The sequence below is a fragment of the Cupressus sempervirens genome, chromosome 9 (assembly GCF_028749045.1).
Source record: "Cupressus sempervirens isolate cs-2001-9-10 chromosome 9, ASM2874904v1, whole genome shotgun sequence".
NCBI lineage: Eukaryota > Viridiplantae > Streptophyta > Pinopsida > Cupressales > Cupressaceae > Cupressus > Cupressus sempervirens.
In genome coordinates, this window is record NC_143126.1 from 339,997,419 (window position 1) to 340,017,807 (window position 20,389).

Consider the following 20,389-nt stretch of genomic DNA (forward strand, 5'->3'; position numbering starts at 1 on the left):
TGACTTCTCTAGGAAGACTTGGATCTATTTTTTGAAAGTCAAAGAATCGAATGAAGTACTATCAAATTTCAAAACCTTTAGAGCCTTAGTAGAAAATCAGACCAGTAAAAAGATTAAAACATTAAGATCTGATAATGGAGGTGAATATACATCTGAAATCTTCAAAAGTTTTTGCAATTCTGTTGGGATTAAGAGGGAGTATACAGTACCTTATAATCCTCAACAAAATGGAGTCGCAAAAAGAAAAAATAGAACCATCGTTGAAGCCACAAAAGCTATGTTACATGATCAAAATATGCACGCTTCATTTTGGGCAGAAGCCTCTAAGACCGTTGTATACATTTAAAATAGATGTCCACATTCAATTTTGAAAAATACTACACCAGAAGAAGTTTTCTGAGGGACTAAATCAGATTTAAGTCATCTCAGAATTTTCGGATGTCCAATCTACATACACATACCCAAAGAAAAAAGGACTAAACTTGAACCTTCTGGAAAGAGAGGTATATTTATAGGATACAATGAAAATTCCAAGGGTTATAGAATTTATATTCTTGGACAAAGATCAGTTGAAATAAGTAGAGATGTAATTTTTGAAGAACACTCTACTTAAAAAATTTGAATTGGCATAGAAGATTAACCAAACTCAGATGATGAAGGATCTAGACAAACTGAGACTCAGAGGGAGAACACATCTGAGGAAGAGAATCAGATATAGCTAATGAGGAAATTACTAATGGGAAGAAAAGACCATTATGGGCAAGGAAGATGGTTGAAGAAAACAATGTAGAACTAGATGAGATCTCAAAAGAAAGCAAGAGAACTCGAAATCAATCATGTTACACTACTTTGATAACTGAGCTAAATAAAACTGAATCATCAACAACTGAAGAAGCTCTGAATTCACTAGAGTGGAAAGATGCCATGGTGGAAGAATATAATTCCATACTTCAAAACGATGTTTGGGATATTGTACCTAGACCTAAAGACAAATCAGTTGTATCTTCAAAATGGTTATATAAAATCAAATACGCCGCAGATGGAAGTATTGAAAAACACAAAGCTAGATTTGTTGCTTGAGGGTTCTCTCAGAAAGCTAGCATTGACTATGAAGAAACTTTTGCTCCGATGGCCCGTTACACTTCTGTAAGAACAATCATTGCAATTGCAGTATCCAAAGGATGGAAGATTCATCAGATGGATGTAAAAACTGCATTCTTAAATGGGATCATTGGTGAAAAAGTCTACATAGAACAACCTGAAGGGTTCATTGTGAAAGATAAAAAGTTGTATGTATGTAAACTCAAGAACGCACTCTATGGTCTCAAACAAGGGTTGTGTGGATCGAAATCTCACTTTCAGAATTAGGTCTTTTTCTGCATTGTAAAGCTTTGATTACTTTTCAAAATTGTTGTAAATCTGAGCTACAATGCTTAGTGACAAATTTCTGCCTCATAAGGTAGTTGCAAAAGAAAAATCAGAAAGTCCACTTTGTTCATTTTGACAAGTGGCCCATTGTACATGCACTACTTATAAAGTGCCAAAAGCATCTTTTTTGGGGGGGTCTTTTGATTGAGTGAAAAGGGGGGGTGTGTACTGTGTTTTTGTGTCTCTCTATTGTGCTCTTTTCATTTTCTGCATCATGGGTTTTAAATGTCCTCCTTTAACTTCACACAACTATTCTACATGGAAAGATATTGCATGGAGTAGATTAATGGAAAAAGGATATAGTCTTTATGTTTATGGTAAAATTCCTAAACCTACTAATGCTAAAGAACTCATTGAATGGCAAAGACAAGACCAACAGGCTTTAAGAGCTATCAGGAGTTGTGTACATAGGGATCTCCTCTTTCACATTCCCAGTTGTTTAGAATCCAAAGAAGCTTGGGATAAACTTGAAACATTGTATGGTAAGGTGGATGAAGAAAAGGGATTTCAGATTGAGGATGATCTATTTCTCTTGGATCCGAAAAACTTTGACACAATTCAGGATTACATCATCAAAGCCAATGAGTATAGGGCACTTCTTAAAGATTGTGGGATCACATGAACGATGACAAGTTGATTCATCACATCCTGAAGAGGTTACCTTCAGAGTACGCTTCCTTTGTTTCGAGTTTTAATACTCACAGGTTGACCATGGGATCTGCTTACCAGAAGCCTTCATTTGATGCATTTGTAGAGATGTTGATTGTTGAACAATCTCACTTGATGGATTTAGGACTACTCAAGTCATCAAAGACCAAAGCCTTGGTGGCTAGTGATGAGCACCAATCAAGTCGAGGGAAAAAAAAACAGCAAGAAGAAGCAGTGGAAACAAAAAACACAATCTGAGACACAACAATCCTCCTCACAACAAGGCAGTTCTTCTTCAAACAAGAAGGGAAGTAATGAAAAGAAGGACAAACTATTTTGTGCATATTGCAAAAAGCTAAATCATGACGAGCATCATTGCTAGACTAAAAGAATGGATGAGTTAGAAAATCTACTCAGGAAGAACAAGATTCAAGTGCTAGGTACTTCCAAGGATTCAACTCCAACCTCTTCAAAGGGTAAAGGGCAAGCACTTATGGCAAACACAAGTTCTTCTTCGGAATAGATACTTGACTTAAGTGCCTCTTACCATTTGGGTTCTTCAAAGGAAGACTTTTCTTCATTGAAGCAGTCAAAGGTACCAGACATCTTCGTGGGATATGATACTAAAATGGAAGTTGAAGGGAAAGGACATGCAGAAATGGAAAATGGGGAATTCAAAGATGTTCTCTACATTCCAAACCTTAGCTCCAATCTCCTCTTAGTTTACCAAATCACTCACCTTGGAGATGGTCATAAAGTTGAGTTCCTTGCAGATTCAATGATGGTGCGAAGTCTAAGAGATGATTCATTGGTTGCAGTGGGGAAAGTCAATGATGACAAGAGGCTTTATTCCTTCTCCCACTTTGTGCCTAAGTCTTCTTCTGAAGCCTTGTTGACTCACTCTATTTCACCAATCACCTTATGGCATGAGCGGTTTGGTTACCTTGACTTCCGCTCTCTTCAGCAACTTTGCTCAAAACACATGGTGAAAGGTCTACCTAATATCAACTTTTCTAAGGGAGAATGTTCATCGTGTTCTATGGATATGAATCTCAAGGAGAAGTATGATAAAGGGAAGTCTTCACGAGCACCAGTTGTTCTTCGGTTGGTTCACATGGTTTTAGTAGGACCCTTTGCAATGACTTCAGTCAACCAAGGCCGCTACATCCTCACATTTGTTGATGACTTTTCGAGATTCACTTGGGTCTACTTCCTTCATCACAAGAATGAAGTGGTTCATAAGCTTCAAGACTTCAAGACTCATATTGAAAAGAAATCTAGGAAAGCCATCAAAGTTATAAGGGTGGACAATGAGAACAAATATGTAGACAAAAGACTTAAGGACTTTTGCAGACATGAGGGGATTGATCTTCAGAACCCACCAGCATTTAGTCCGTACAAGATAGATGTTGTAGCTATGAGGATTAGAACTCTCAAAACCATGGCAAGTTGCATGATAAAAGCCAAGTCTCTTGATCCAACACTTGAAGTTGAAGCCATTAGCAATGCTACTCACATACTTAACAGGTCTCCTCATAATGCCTCAGACGGGAAGACTCCTTTTGAGGGATGGTGCAGCAGAAAACCAGTTGTGAGTCATTTTAGAGTCTTCGGTTGTCCAGCATGGGCAAACCTATCTTCTAGGGGTTGCAAGGCACCGACACATAGGCCTTGTACCTTCATCGGTTTTGAAAACAATGCTAAGGCATACAAACTAATGGATCCAGAGACACACGAGATTTTTGTGGAGAAGGATGTTCAGTTTGAGGAAAGTTCACCCAACTTATCCTTTAATCCTCTCTGCACATCATACACTGTGGGAACTGATAGTGACACCAGCGATAGTGCTTCAACAGGTTCAGACACGTGGGGTTCTATCGACAGTTGCAGTGAGAGGTCACATCATCAGTCTAGTCCACATGCCTACATTGCCACAGTGAAAGGTCCAACACAACATGGTACTTCTCGTCTTCCAGCTCCAGCTTCAGTTGACTTGGGAGACAGTCTTGAGGACTTACATCGTCTCTTTGATAGAGATGATCCTTCTACAATTGTTGCAACGGCTCACTCTGACCCTGATGTCCATTCTCTACATGATCAATCTTTCTAGGTTGGCGTGATTGTGGATCCTTATGTACAACAGTTGTCAGAGGTCTCTTTGTCAGTTGAGGAGACAGATGGTTCATTGGAACAAGTTCAACAGACATCGTTGCTAGATCTGCATTCGTTCTTTTCAACATAGTTGGAAGGGGCGAACATCAGCATCAACACAAGGATACTTGAGCAAGTTTCAGGGCCACCATACATCTTCAGGATTATACCTTTGGCATTGTTTCTTCCTAAGGGGAGGAACGTTGTTTTACATTCTTGGACTAGCTTCTTCCTTGGAGCGGCTTTCACTGCTTGGCATTCTTCATTTGGGGGGGGGGGGGGGGGACTACCTTGTCTCTCTTCCTCTTCTTTCTTATGGGGGGGACTTTTTCCTCTTATGAGGTTTAGTTCTTCTCATCTTCACTTTTGTATATATTGGATGTATGTCATAATGGGGGGGTCTTGATTACTCCATTCATCCATGCATCCCTATTCATCTCTCTTTTTTGGGGAGGGTTTTTCCCATGAGGTTTTCCCTCTTCCTCCGCTTTACGAGAGATTGCATTTTCATTATGTACATGGGTACCTAACATGGCATAGCAGTCGGGACCCATCATGCATCTTCATCCTAGTTTTCGTAAGCTTAAGGGCATTTCCCTAAGTTGCACTTAAGGGGGGGTGTTGTTGTAAATAAGTATTCACTATTTACACTTAAGTTTACTTAGGTTAATGCATTATTTTATTATTTTATTTTGTTGACAACACAAGAGTACGCAACTCTATTTTAGCACATGGTGTCTACCACACCGATTTGCATGTCACACTCTTGTAGGCTTATCCTCTCATCAACGCACTTACTTTTGTGCTTAATGGAGGATAACCCATATCTGGTGGACATGTGCCTAGTTGCATGACATATCATGGTGCTGATTACGAGGCATTCTAGATGTATCTCAGAAGCCTTTATATATAGGCACTCTGGTGTACTTGAACATTGCATATTGAATGAATATATAGTCATTCTGATCATGCTCTCACTGTCTGGTCTATAGTTGTGTTTGTGTTTGAGTTCTTAGTTCCTGGGTGAACTTTTCCCTTAGGCAAATTCTTACAGTTGTTTTATCATGTTATTGCATTGCTGAAATTATAATGCAATAACAATTTTTTGCAGTTAGCTTTTGGGTTAGATTATATGTGTATTTTTAACATCAATGTTTCGGATCACACTCTCAGGATGCATGAAAGCAAGAGATGCATAATAGAAAAGATAAGATGAAAGCAAGAGATACAATAACAATTTCTGAGTAATTTTATATGAGCATTTGCTGGGTTTTGTGCTGGTTTTTATTGCATAAATTCTTTGTTTATATCTGAAATGTTCTCGTGGAAAATTGGAAAGAATATCGGGGTGGTATATTATAGTGGTATCAGAGGCGGTTTTCCTGCCAGCCTGTGAAGTTTAATCAAAGACATTTTTAGAAAAGATTTATCAGAGTTAGTTGGTCTATTGTAAGATGAAAAATTATTGTTTGTAAATATTTTAAGGGTGATTGTTCCAGCAGATGTATTTCTTGAGTGAACATTGAAAACTGTCTATGAAGTGGGATTTAATTTAACAATTGTGGAGCCACCAATAGTTTTCAATTATCATCTTGTTTAATGATTTAATTCTTCAGAAGTCTTGGTGTAAATAATTTTCCCTCATATATTGCCGGAAGTGGGCTTGTCGGCATGTTTATTGCCTTGAGGGACTATACTATTGTATTGGAGCCGAGATAATTTAACAGATGTATTGTGGTCTGAGCAAATGTTTGGGGATTTAATAATTTCTGCTATAAATCTGGCATTCTTTTTAGTGGGACCATATATATTTAAGGGAAAATATAAAGGTTCAAATCAGTTTATAAATATCTGTTGCAAGATTCATTGATTAAGGTTTTAACATAGTAACACGGGGACGCGTTCCCCCCTTTTTGCCCCACATCTTGGAGACTTGGATGCTCCGGGGACTTGGGGACTCCGTCCCCCCATCCTTAGCAGCACCACCAGATTCCGCCACCTCCACTGACGATGAGGGATGTCCCGATGTTGACTATTTGCTGATTTGACTATTTATGTTCAATGTTCGATGTTCCAATGCAATCCAATGTTCAAGTATTTACTTTTTTACATCTTTATATATTATATTTTAATACATCTTTTCATATCTAGCATTTAAAGTACCATATGTATATATATATACACACCCCCTCCTGTCCCCTGCCACCGCCCCCCCACCATCCCTAAATTAAGACCCCTTTGTCCCCCTGTCCTGGAAACTTGTCCCCCCGTTCTGCCATCCCTCAGGGTGGTGTAACTATGGGTTTTAATAATTTCCTGTGGGCCTGATATATATATATATATATATATATATATATATATATATATATATATATATATATAGAAAAGGGGTGCAAATGTAAGTTGGAGAGCACAATAGTTATATTCGCTTACAAAGATGAAGATTAAAGCTCATCTTATTTTGGGCTGGAGACTGTAGTGGGCAATTAGTATTGAAGGAAAAATTTGCTGAGAATATATAACCCAGCGACCATAATCAAAAGTTTGGCAATCGGGAAGAATCAATGTCAAAGCATCGAGGCTTCGTCAATACATCTGTTTGGCATCAATGATGGTGATACCTTCCTCTGCAGAAAGTACAGAGACATGTGATTGGCTTACATTGACACACCTGATCAGCACCAATAGCAGAGTTATCATCGTGCGTGAGGAGATTGCTCTAGGTGCTGGAATAAAATTAGATAAATTTTCCCTTAGGTGACAACTGTTGTTTGAAACAAATAATGTATACAGAACCGTCAGCCAGGGAGTCTCCAATTCATTTCACGGATTGGATTTGATGTTTTTGGCAGGTGTAGGGTTCTTGGATCGGTTTGATTGCCCTTCAGATTGCATTATTCATCTTCGCAATAATAATGAAAGCTTAGTTTTGGCATGAGTTCAGAAGGGGTTGCTGTGTGTGGGATTTTCAGAACTGGTAAAAAGATTGGATACTCAGAGTCATTATCTGTATTTACTAGCTGTTGTGCATATCTGGAGAGTTGCAGCTCCATTATTAGAGCAGATTTTTTTATTTTAAAAAAAACATTTTTAGAGGATAAAAATTGTGTGTTTTTTTGAAGTTTTTCTCTGAATTTCAATTCCGAGTCAAATAATTTCTGCAGCATTATTGAGGCCAGAGTTTGTGTATTTTGTAGCAGACTTCTGTTGCAAGTTAAATGTTATATAACTGTTGTTTGGATTGAATAACATTCTACTATAATTACTGTACACACACAGAAATATATATATATATATATAGGACTGATACTTGAAACACCATAGGTTGACTCTTTCATACTGCAGTCACGGTATAGATGCTGTGAAATTGGAAAGCTACAAGAAAAACAAGTTTGCAGATTTTGCTTTGACGCCAACTTAAACCCAGTATATGCTGAAGATGGAATTTCTGGAGATTGCTTTGACTATTGTTTAAGGTTTTGTATGTTGAAGGCTTTGAGGATGATTCTCCTCTTAGCTAACATCTCCTTGCTGTTGCAAATATTCAGAATACATGCTAGCTGATTTGCTAAAGTCTGGAATTTGTGTTTCCCGAGCACTGGTCTACCGTGCAACTGAGAACTGTTTATTGAAAAGCTGCAAGTATTTATAATTTTGGAAGTTTCCACGAAGTTGAAAAAATAATGATATTATAACTTGATTCTTTGCTGCTCTTGTTTGAACGCAATATTTGAATTGTTTTTCCTCATATAGTTGCAAACATTTAGCATTAAACAACAAATAGACAAACATCTGCCCAAAGTTATGGATCAGAACTCAGAAATCAAACTGTATGCAAATTGTTTTGACAAATTTCCTGTGAGACAGAATAGAGTAGTGTGAGTGTAGAAATTTTCTATCTGGTGTAATATTCAGCGCATTAGAATTCAATTTGAAGAAAACAAAATAATAACAATGGAAAATCTGAAGAGCAATGTTTTTTCAAAATAATTTAGTGACACATTCAATGGCAATCAGCTACGAGACTTACAGAATGTACATGAAATAAGCAAATTGTCTCTACATATTGGGTTGCAGTTGGAATCCATAAAGACTCTGGATGCTCTTCTTCCTAAATTGGAAGATTTTGAAACATGTTTTTTCAAAGTAGACTAGGCAGATTGTAGGCTCCTTAATTGGGCTTTGCAGCTCTCAATGTTCACTTTGGTTCAACAAAAGTTTATGGAGCATCCACATAGAGATGTTAGTTTTTTAGTTGCCTCATGTCTTAGTGAGATTACAAGGATAACATCTCCTGTAGCAGCATATAATGATGTATTGAGAAGGATTCCACAATTGATTGTGAAGTGCTTTCAGGGATTGTGTGATGACAAAGGCCTTGCCTTTGTTAAGAAAGTTAAAATCTTAGAAACTATGACAAAGATCAGGTCATTCTCCATTATGATTGACCTTGAATGTAATGATTTGATTCTTCACATGTTTCAAAGCTCTTTGGCTGAAATCAGAAAGCATCATTTAGACGATGGGAAGGCTTGCATGCACACCATAATGTCCTTAATCCTTGAAGAAAATGATGAAATATGCAAGAAGTTGAAATCTGATTTGTTGGCCATTTGGAGGAAGAAATGTATTGTATCTCTTGCTGCATACAAATTCTCCAAAACATTGGTTGAGCATAAAACTAAAATATTCAAGGAGTTTATGACTGAAGAGGAGCTATTGTCAGCAGGTGTACAGGTTGCAGGGTCTCCGAAAAAAGGCAAAAATCAAATGAGAAGAGAACATATTTGTTTCACATGCCAACAAACTTGGACACCTAATCACATTTGTGATTATTTTGACGAAGACAAGGCAACGAAAGAAATTTAGACCAGCAATGGAGATGATAAGAATTTCACCATTTTGCTCCAACAAAGTAATGCAATTAGTGATGACATGAATTCAACTATTGTTAAAGGTATGGGATATTCTAAACTCTAGATTGGTGACTTAGAGATTGAAATAGAAAAACGCTCTATTAAGAATAGTCATACTCAATGTGAGAGCATGTTTGATGTTTTTAAATAAGTTATCTATGTCACGAGGAATTGTTTAATGATATATCAACAACCTTACCATTGCATACAAGTCAATCAAACAGGAAGTTTGGGTTATATGATGACATCCTTGAGAGTTGTAATGAATCACGTGTTTCTTATATTGACAAGTCACTTATACAAGATAGTAATTGAGAAGGCCAATTCAAAGATGGGAATTCGAGGTGTTGGTGATGACCAATCAGAAAATGCTTTTCAATATGACAATGATGTGAAGCACGAGTTTCAAGTCACAAAAGAGATGGTTGTTGCAGCTCCAGTGTTTTATGACAACACTCACAAGACCATTGAGGATCTCTACAAGAAGGCTTAAAAGGGAATGGAAGGTGATTCTCTTGTTGCTAATTTGCAAGTAGTCAAAGCAACCTTTGAATCTATAAAATCAGATTATTTATGTTTTCTCTTAGACAAGGGTTATATTCTAAAGGTTGGTGAAATATATGTTGCTTAATTAGAGAAAAATGGGATGAGATTAGTAAGCTCAATGCGAAGCTTAAGGATGCTTAGGTTGCATTGGATGATACACGTGTTGCTCTTTGTGAAGTAGAAAATCAATTTGTTTCCACCAATCAATACAAGGAATAGGACACCAAAAAACATGAGGTTTTCGAGGATGTGATTAAAGAACTTGATAGCATTCAACAAACCTATGACTTGGATAGCTTTCCCAAGATATCAAATAACAAAAATTTGGATGACTTTCAACTTGTAGATAATTATGTCCACTTTTTGAATAGGATGAGAGATGTTTTCAATTTCCGTGATGGGGATTGTCTTGATTGTAGGATGTGGGACCTGGCTGCAGTTCCTAGTAGTAAGTCTTGGTCATAGGATTGGTTTGGTGAATCAATTTGCAGAGTTAGCACTATTGCTCATTCTTTGATCAACTTACACATGGTTTCAGTTTCTGACTTACATATGAATTGGATGGAATCTTTGCTTCAACAATTGTGTAGATCTTTTGTTGAGGACTGAAGGGAGCTATAGTTTGATCACAGGGGATGGTTTCTTAGTGCTTTCTTTATTCATGACACTTGTGTACCCATGTGTATTTCAGGCTGATGATAGTAATATTAGCCTCTCTGCAGCTTTGATGTTAATTTCAGCTGTTGAGCAGTTTGATTCCTACATCAGTAGTTTAGGAGGGGCAACTATGATTTAAAGTATGCCTATGTTGAGTTGTATGCTTCCCCATGGGAGATCATTCACAAAAGGAGAATTTTCAGTGTTAATACCTCTTTGGGACATTTTTATCTCCTCATACTTGATGCTTGTGACAACATAATAGTGTGGGGTCCTGGTATTGGCATGATTGATGCTTTATTTTAGTGATATATTGGTGAGTGGCTTCGCAACTCTAGATATATTGCTTGTATCAAAATAGCACAACGAATTGATGGAGTAGTTTTCTTGAGGTTGATATGAGATTCGGGTATTCTGGTCACACTTGTGTATTTCAGACTGATGATAGCAATATTAGCCTCTCTGTGGCATTGATGTTAATTTCAGCTATTGAGCAGTTTGATTCCTACATCAGTAGTTTAGGAGGGGCAACTATGATTTAAAGTATGCCTATGTTGAGTGGAATGCTTCCCCATGGGAAATCACTCACAAAAGGAGAATTGTTCAGTGTTGATGCCCCTTTGGGACATTTTTATCTCCTCATATCTGATGGATGTGACAACATAATTGTGTGGGATCCTGATATTGGCACGATTGATGCTTTATTTTAGTGATATATTGGCTGAGTGGCTTCGCAACCCTGGATATATTGCTTGTATTAGAGTAGCACAACAAATTGATGAAGTAGTTTTCTTGAGGTTGATATGAGATCCGGGTATTCTGGTCATAGCGTTCAGATGCTGATTGCTTGAGGGCAAGCAATCTTTAGGAAGGGTGGACTATAATATCTTCCTTTCTGGGCCTTTATTCTTTGATGCGTCGTTAGCCCTTTCCACCATGGTTCTGTGAGCTAACTTGGTCTTTGCAAATAATCTGTGTGAGTTTTGAAATGGGCACTTCTAGTTGCAGGCCAATCAGAGTAGTTTTGAACGTTTACTGATGCTAACTATTTTTAGTAAGTCATCAGGTTTTAGTGTTTTGGTCATTTCAGTATTAGACTGGGTGCGTCTCCTTGAAAGCATTCTGACAAGCTATTACACATGACTTTCTGAGTTCGGTTGGATATTTATTTTAATGCTAGAAGATTTAATAGTGTATTTATTATGCCACTTTATTATTAAATGGAGACATTAATTAAAAGTGGTATAAGACACAGAAGAAATATAAGAGTCAAGCAGAGAAAATGAAGAGATAGGGATGATTGCAGAAGGAACTTCAAACGTTCATTCTCTTCTTGCTTGGATATTGATATTGCTTTTCAGATTTCTCTTTGAGAAACGTGGAAGCTTGCAACTTTCAATTTGAGAACCTGAGGACGGAACTCTTCAGGCTTCTTGGGTGGATTGGACACAAACCCAAACCATCTTATGTGGTGAATTCACATCAGAGTTCACATGTTGAGTTTGATGGAGCCCCAACTATTCACAAGATGAAGACCTCCATTTATATTTTTTATTTCATTCATAGGATGAATTTTTTATCCAATCAATTACGAGTCTTCTTGCTTGTTCTTAAGATATATTTTTAAGCATCATATCATTATTTTCATTCAGCAGTGCTGCTAGTTTTTAACCATTCAAACTATATGTTATTCTATGGATAAAGCTGCTCAGTTTTCATGCAGTAATCTCTAGTGATCCTTAAGGATTATGCATAGAAGAGGATGTGATAGTAACTGTAATATGGATTCTACAGATGCAGCTTTAAATGATTGTCTTAGTGAGCTATCTTCTGATGGGGAGATTTCATGAGATATAGTAAGATGAGAGTGGATATATCCTAAGTGATATGGTTGCAAGGAATATGTCCATAATGGAAAGACTTGTGTCATAAATGTTAGGTCTTCTTGAGAAGGCAGCAATGACTTCAAACAACTTAGCATAATCAGGCAGAATTTGTAGCATAGAACTGTGTACAAGATAAGATTTTGCCTGTGAAAGAGACTGAGATTATATCAGCCTGATTGGTGTTTGAAGATGCAAGTAAAATGATTTATTCCACATATTTTTTTGACTTAAGTGTGTTACATATATGAAAGAGTTTGAGGAACATGTGTAAAATGAAGCCACCTGTTTTGATTGTGTATGCAAAAGGAAATTGATTATATCTGCAGGTACAAGCTCACAGCCTGCTTCTTGATCCATAGAATGAGGGATAGGAAAGGGACTGTATTGATTCAGTTTCCTACAGGAATTCTATTAAAAATATATACATCCACAGAAACTACACCTAGCACTTTGCCGATGTGAGCAAGTAGCCAAAAGGGGTCTTACTTCAGAACTGTAAAACTTGGAGAATTTTGAGAAAAGACGACCAAGGGATGTTAAGGCTTTGATGCTGAAACTCACAAGATACAGGTTGTGTTTTTAACATGTCTTTGTCTAGATTCCCCCTGAATGTGCAGGACAATTCAGTGGTGAGCCTGAGGATGCGAATGTTTTTTCAAATACAGTAGTGGAGACCGTTGAGAGTAATGTCCAAGCAGAACTTATTATTGAGGCGTGGAAGAAGTAGCAACGATTTGAGGATCATGTGATATACATGAAGGCTATCAGCAATCACTTCTAGATATTCAGTCCTCATGAGTAGTGAATTGTTTCTCTTCCAGCAAAGCAAAAGAATGGGATCAGAAGGTAATCGTCAGTATATTAGTACATTCTGAATGAATTTCTATAGTGAAGAGATGCCATTGGAGTTCTCCAAATACTGAACACAATATCTGCACAGAAATGTTTGTACAGCCCAAAATTAATGTATTCATCGTATTTTATGCCATTTTATATTTTCCTGAGAAAACGCCAATCTCTAAATTCTTGGAACTTTATTTGAGTCTGGAAGGATAGAAGTTGCAAAGAGCGCTCAATGAAGGAAATGTTACAAACAGGTAGAAAGACATATGTTTCCCTTGTTACCAGACCTTCAGAACGGGATATCACCAAATGATTACCGCCCCTGCATCTGTGTCATTCCGATGGTACTGAATTACTGGTAATAATTGTTTGGATACAAGTATCTGATGACATTCTATGCTTTTGCAGGTCTGGACATATGCATGCGGCAACATAAATGTATTCTAGACAAAGTCTGAATGATATATGAGGAATACACGAGAAAGAAAATCGAATCACAGAGAGTGTTTGGATGGAGTGGAACCTGCGTGGAAAGACTTGATGCCAGTGATTAATAGAGAAGTCCAAGCGTTTGAATCTCTATGCATTCCACAGGAAAATCCTCACTTTAGAGATTTCATTTTCTCGGATTATAGTCTTGACTGGCGTTTGAGGACAATACAAGACCAATAAAATACAAGGCCTAAAATTATTAAACCATCAGGATTATATTGAATTTTTATATTGGTGGTTATTTGTTATGAACAGGTGTGATGTTTTATGAACACCTTTCAAAACTTATAAATATGACATGTAAAATCAATCGAGAGGGACGATTCATTTATATTTAAATTTTTACATATACCATATGCACTATGATAGATTATATTCTTTTATTGGGAGAAATGAAGTTTTGAACAAAGCCCGTGGATTGACTTATGGAGCAAATTTATATGCGATTCCGAAATTTAAATGCAATAGATAGATCAACTGTAAGGAGTGTCTTTATTGCGATTTTATTTTTGGCATAATTATTTATTTTAAATTTTGTAGTTTTAAATTATTATTAAGTTGTGTCCTTTATTAATGTTTTTTATTAATTTCTATAAATATTTAAATATTCGGATAAGTGAATTGGGTCATTATTGCATTTTAAATTTGATAAACATAGATATTGTGAAATATTTAATTGTTTTTGTATTTATGCCTAGTTTGTCTCCATATCACAGGAGTTAAACTGCATCCTAGACTAGTTTAAAATTGCATTCATATAATTGATCCGCCGTGTCTAAATTATTAAAATTGTTTATAGTTTAAAATATATTGAACCTTATAAAGTTATACATTTCAACTAATAATATTGACTTTGATTGCCCATTTAATTAAGCACTGGTCTTTTATTCTTGATTCATAATCCATATGTTGGTAACTCTTTCATTTCTTTCCATTGAGAAAATAATATATTCATTTGTTGCAATCATCTATAATAATCACTTTTTATTTAAAAAAAACTCTCATATATTCTTTTATTATTCTTAATTTGTAATTCACAAATTTGAAGTTTTCTATATTTCTTGCCATTAGGAAAACTTTCATTGTATTCGTGTTTTACCCGATCTGCTTTAAGCATCTTGGATATAAGGTTGTTGTTGAGGATCAAGTACACCTGCCTCGGTTTTGTAAAGCCGGAAGCGCAGTGGATTTGGATTGCATCAATCCCATCAAGTTGGCCTTAACCGGTTGGATATCCCAGCATCGAACAGGCAAGGCTCATAGGATTCCAATCTGCGGTTTTGGGAACCAACAGAGTTATAGGTGCATTTCATAGTTTCTTCAATCTGACTGTTGGCACTATTTTTAAGATTGGATGTTTTATCATGTTATTGTATTGTTGACGTTATAATACAATTAGAATTTCAGAGTAATTTTGTATGAGCATTTCTTTATTTTTCTGCTGGATTTTACTTTTTATTGCATAAATTCTCTGTTTATATTTCTGAAATATTCTCGAGGAAAACTGGAAAGAACATTCAGGTGGGATATTACAAAGATCAATATTATTCTCCGAAGACGTTACTTCCCTGAAAACAATTCTCCAACTGAGTGATGACATATTGCGAGAACCGTTACAATCTTCCACCCTAGATGAAGAGTGCCCAATGAATGTTCGATTTTCTCATGCTAAAATATTGATAATGTTTCCTAACTAATAATATTTATTTCTCATAAGCAACAAAATATAATCAAGTGCACTACTCTCTTTATGAAACCAAATTCCCCAACCAGATTTTTTCTTTAGTAAGACACTGGAATACCTCTGCCTTCTGATATTGGATGGCTCCTAACAATCTCTGCAATATAATCCAATTGCTCTATAATTTCCAAATGAAATTCATATAAATAGCTCATCTGCAAATTTGTCTCTGCAAGAGATTTATGCTACTCATGGAATCTTACAGGAACAAATTCTGACAAAACCTTTTGCTGATAAAACTTTCCTGAAAATGTTTGTCAGATAAAACTTCACAGGCTGGAAGGAAGACCATCTCTGATTACCACTATAATATCTTGCCCGGATTTTTAGCTGCAAAACACCCAAATAGTTTTCAGAAAATAAAATAGTAATATTTATGCAATGAATTTCAGATTAATCAGTAAATAACCTAGCAAATGCTCATATTAAGATCTTCAGAATTGTTATTGCATTATAATAATCAGCAATACAATAACACAATAAAATCCAACCTTAAATACAGTGACAACGGTCAGATTGGTAATAACTATATATGAACCTATAACTACAGATGTGAACTCCGTTATGCTTTCACCACAGCTTTGAACTGGATCCACGTCCAACGCACCAAGAGCTTGAAGGTTTTTGTCCTCAGGGTCTGAACATTAAACCTGAAAAGCTCTCCCCAAGTTTCTCCAGTACAAAAATTGAATACCCAACTGAATCCAAGCATAACCAAATATGGTAGAATGTGCTCTTCTTTGTTCTTTTATGGAGCAGCTCTGTGACCCTTTAGCTTCATATTCCAGTCCTTTTGTCTTCTTTCTCTCTTGTTACCTTTTTACCCTCTTTTAAATTATTACAAAGGATTTTTAGTACTTTGCATTAAACTGCAAATAAGTCACTTTTAATATTTTATGATTTGGCTCTAAAATTTCGAATGTCCCAAGAAGGGTACATTATAGGTTGTAACTCTCTTAGAGGATTGTAATCATGAATTGTTGCGACTCTTTCAAAGGGCGGAAATGTTGAAGGGTTTTGACTATTCGAAATGTGGTAATTATGAAAGGTTGCATGCAAGCATTACAAAGGACAGTCATGATGAAGAGGTGTGACTCTTCCCACAGTGGAAGGTATGAAGGGAAGAAGGTTGTATTTGAGGACATTGAAGGGAATTCAATTGGTAGAATTTATATGATTTGATCAATTTGGAGAATATATATTATACTCGAAGGCAACAATGAAAGGGGATGGCTCAAATTTTATAAAAGCTGTGACCATCTGACCAATACAGTATAAATTATTCAAACCATTGAAGGGATGAGCAGCAGAAGAAAAATACATATTCAGCAAGGATAATTGAACAAGGACAACATCATCGGATAACTGAGCAATCTAATAGAGATAGGATTTCAGAAAATATATTTTAATCTGCAGCCGCTATACTTGTTGGGGTCTTGATGTATATTGTAGCGAATTGTATGTTAATCATTAAATTTACATCAGATATAGAATATTCTACCTTTCAGCCAATACACATTTTATATGTTTAACCTTGCTATACCTCACCCTGTGTATAATATGATACATATGAAGTTTTTTCTAAAGTATTTTTTATGGATCGTCTCATTTTGGAGGGGAGATATAGTACTTACAAGACACCCGAAGCAGGGCTAGGAGGTCAGATGAAGGCTGTCATTCTGTGCTTGTGAGCTGGGTGAAACGACTTGAGGCACTTTGTATAATCTCCCAATTGGTGCCTCCATAACAACCAGAAGTTTGTTGGATAGAACTTCAAAGGAATCCCATGTGTACATTTTGATTATCACAATAGTGGATTTGAAGCCCATTTGCACAATGTTGGCTTATATATGTGTTACCCTTGCAATAATAACATGGTTGCAGGCTTTGAGTCGGAATTAAGTTGACAATTACATTTCCCAACATCATCCATACCTTATTTGGGAATCTAGGGAGAATTGAGTGAAGTCCTTGTAAGTGAGATTGCACATTTATATATACATATGTGGATATACTTACACATATGCATGTCTATATGTGTGTATAATTTAAATATCATCTTCTCATAGGCACAGAATTCTACCAAAAATGAGTGTATATTCACACAAGCACAAATCTCTCTCTCTCTCTCTCTCTCTCTCTCTCTCTCTCTCTCTCTCTCTCTCTGTATATGTATATATATATAGTAGGTATGGAATTCTACAAACAGTAAAATGTGTGTACGTGTACAAATGTGCATATTGACACATGTACACACATTTTTATAGTGTTCTATAGACAAGACAAGTTGTTATTGAAACAAATATATTCATATATTCAAATGCCAACTCATCACAGGTATGGAATCCTACAATAATGAATGCATGTATATATATTGAATGAATTCTATAGAAATGAATTTCGTACATACAGGCACACAGACAATCTTGTTCTAGGTATGGAATTCTTCAAAAATGTTCAATGTGTTTATAATTGAAATGCCATCTTTTCATAGTTATGGTATTCTTTGAAACTGTTTGATTTGATTTATGTTGGGGTTCATATCTAACATTATCTGTTTTTGTTCTCATTCAGACTACAGTTGAATGAACCCATAATGGACTACTTGAAACTGTGTTGGACTCAATAGTGAATCAGACTATTTGGCTTAAAACAAATAATTCATACTTTATTGTTAAATTATGATAATAGTACTTTATTATCTTTCTGTCTATATTCGTAAAAATAATTGTTTCCTTTTTGTACAAACATGATCGCAAGACTATTCTTACATAAATTTTGTTCACAGAAAGGAAGAAGCTGGGTTGAAAACTACAAAGTTGAGGAATGAGAAGGAGGTATATGATAGACAGCAGCAAGCTGACATTGAAGCTCAGAAGAACTTGGAAGAGAACCTCCAACAACTGATTAACAGGGAGCAACAGCTAGCCTCACAGGAGGAGCAAATGCAAGCTCGTTTGAAACGGCTTCTTGACGCACTTGGAAAGAATTCAGATGAGCTTTGGAAAGTCCAAAGTGAACTGAATCAAATGCAAGACAAGCATCGTAAATCTAGGTTTGAATCCAATACAGCCTTATATCTTTTTGTTTTGCAAGCATCAAATTTACCTCTTTGCTGGGATTTCGGAATCTTTTGCAACTTAATTTAGGAAAACAGTAACAGGGCATGTTCTGAATTTATGAATCCTTCAGGACAAAGTATGACAACTTGAAGGCAAAGGTAGATGAAATAGAAGTTCAATTGCGCGAATTAAAGGCTGACAAACGTGAAAGTGAAAGGGATGCAAAGCTATCGGAGGCTGTTGAAAGCTTGAAGCGTCTCTTCCCTGGTGTGCATGGTCGCATGACAGACCTCTGTAGGCCTACACAGAAAAAATATAATCTTGCAATCACTGTTGCAATGGGAAAGTTCATGGATGCAGTGGTAGTCGATGATGAAAGTACTGGGAAAGAATGTATCAAGGTCTGTAGAATGTTCTTTCTTCCGATTGTTCCATTTGTGCAGTACTACTGGTGAAATTGCATGTTTGTCGGAAATGTTTGATACATCATAAGGTCAATTATCAAATACACCATCTTATCTTTGGCATGGTTTCCTCAATGGGCAGTTAAGTTTTTTGTTTTTTGCTTTTAACTTTCTCTTCTCATTGTAAGTGTTTGGAGTCTGGACACAATCATACTTAATTTTTTTGGTTTTTGCTTTTTTTCCTCATTGTAAGTGTTTATGTTAAGACAGTAAGAAACGTGTATCTATATATAATATGTAATGGACTACAGGAATGCAATATGTGAAAGGCCTTGTAGAAATTCTTTATCATTTACATTGCCTGTTTAGACTGCAGATCAGTTTTAGTAGTGTAACTTATTGTAGAGACAGCTTTTCTTACAAACAACTGAATAACAATCCTCAACATAGTTTATAATTTGTGAAATTTGTAGACAGGTATCTTGGGGTGCATTTCATTGTAGATTGCAGTCGTGGCTTTGAAACTTTAGTGTCATGTTGTGTGGAAAGGAATTCTCTTGCATAGAGTACTTGTTTTCTTTTAATTTTCAAATTATATGGACAGTTCTTATTCAAATGGTTTGTTATTTGTCAAGTGGCATTAGACATCTTTGTAAGGAAGTTGTTTTGGTGTGGAACTCTACAATTTTTGGACCTTTAAGTTCTTTTAGACTCTCTTTGGTTTTTTTTATATATATATTTTTTAAATTTCTTGATAAAATGAAAATCTCTTTGTAATGCTTGAATTGACCTTGGTTTGTTGGCACTACCAGCATTCAAAGCACGATCTTCATCAATTTTTCTCTTTGAATGTGAAGACATTTTGTACTCACTTTCTGTATCCTTAGATGATGAGAGAGTTATTATCATTATATTCATGTGGAGAGAGGGTATCAACCCCTTTATGAAGCATCCTTTCTTTAATCCTTTAGTGAATAATCTCTTCTTTAAGCTGTTTGTTATATTGTACACTTTCATGTTTATCCTATTGAGTATAATAAATTTTGGCTCCATTCTCTTTGTCATTTCTCAGTAGATTTAACCCTTGTTCAAATTCCTTCCTTTGGTAGCCCTATATGGCTTTCTTAGTGCTTGAAATATTGGTTTATCAATTGATTGCCACTCTTTGCGTCATAGTTGGGAGATATCTTAACCTATTTTGATGAGTTATTTGCCCATTTTTTATCATACATATCCTACAATGCCTTATAGGGTCGTCAAATCTATCTTTATTCAACTTTGACAACTTCTATACTTTGAAACTTGAAATGGCTAGAGGATTTGACCATTGCTTGATGTTATTGTAGTCTTTAGAACCTTCTCAAGAAGTTCTATTTGAGATGGTCCTTTGCTCCTTGAGAACTTTTGGACATTTCCATACCCTCGACACTTCTGAAGACTTGAAATTGAGTGTTTTGGATGCTACTAGTACTGCCCTCAAGTTCTTTTCCTTTTGTTCTAGCCCTTTGTCCCAATGTCTTCAACTTGAGTTCCTTGATCAGCAACACTTCGATGCCTTGGAGATTGGTTTTTTATGCTTCACACTCTGTTTTTGTGAAGCAGTCCTTAGTATCTA

At 36.1% G+C, this 20,389-nt stretch overlaps 1 protein-coding gene across 1 annotated transcript in view; it reads left to right on the forward strand.

Annotated features, from left to right (window-relative positions):
* Positions 1-20,389, forward strand: part of TTN8 (Structural maintenance of chromosomes (SMC) family protein) — a 188,954-nt gene that overhangs the window by 86,157 nt on the left and 82,408 nt on the right. Inside the window, exons 5-6 of the mRNA XM_089800051.1 lie at positions 18,097-18,363; positions 18,501-18,771. Coding sequence (XP_089656177.1) covers positions 18,097-18,363; positions 18,501-18,771 — 538 coding nt within the window. The remainder of the gene's footprint in view (positions 1-18,096; positions 18,364-18,500; positions 18,772-20,389) is intronic.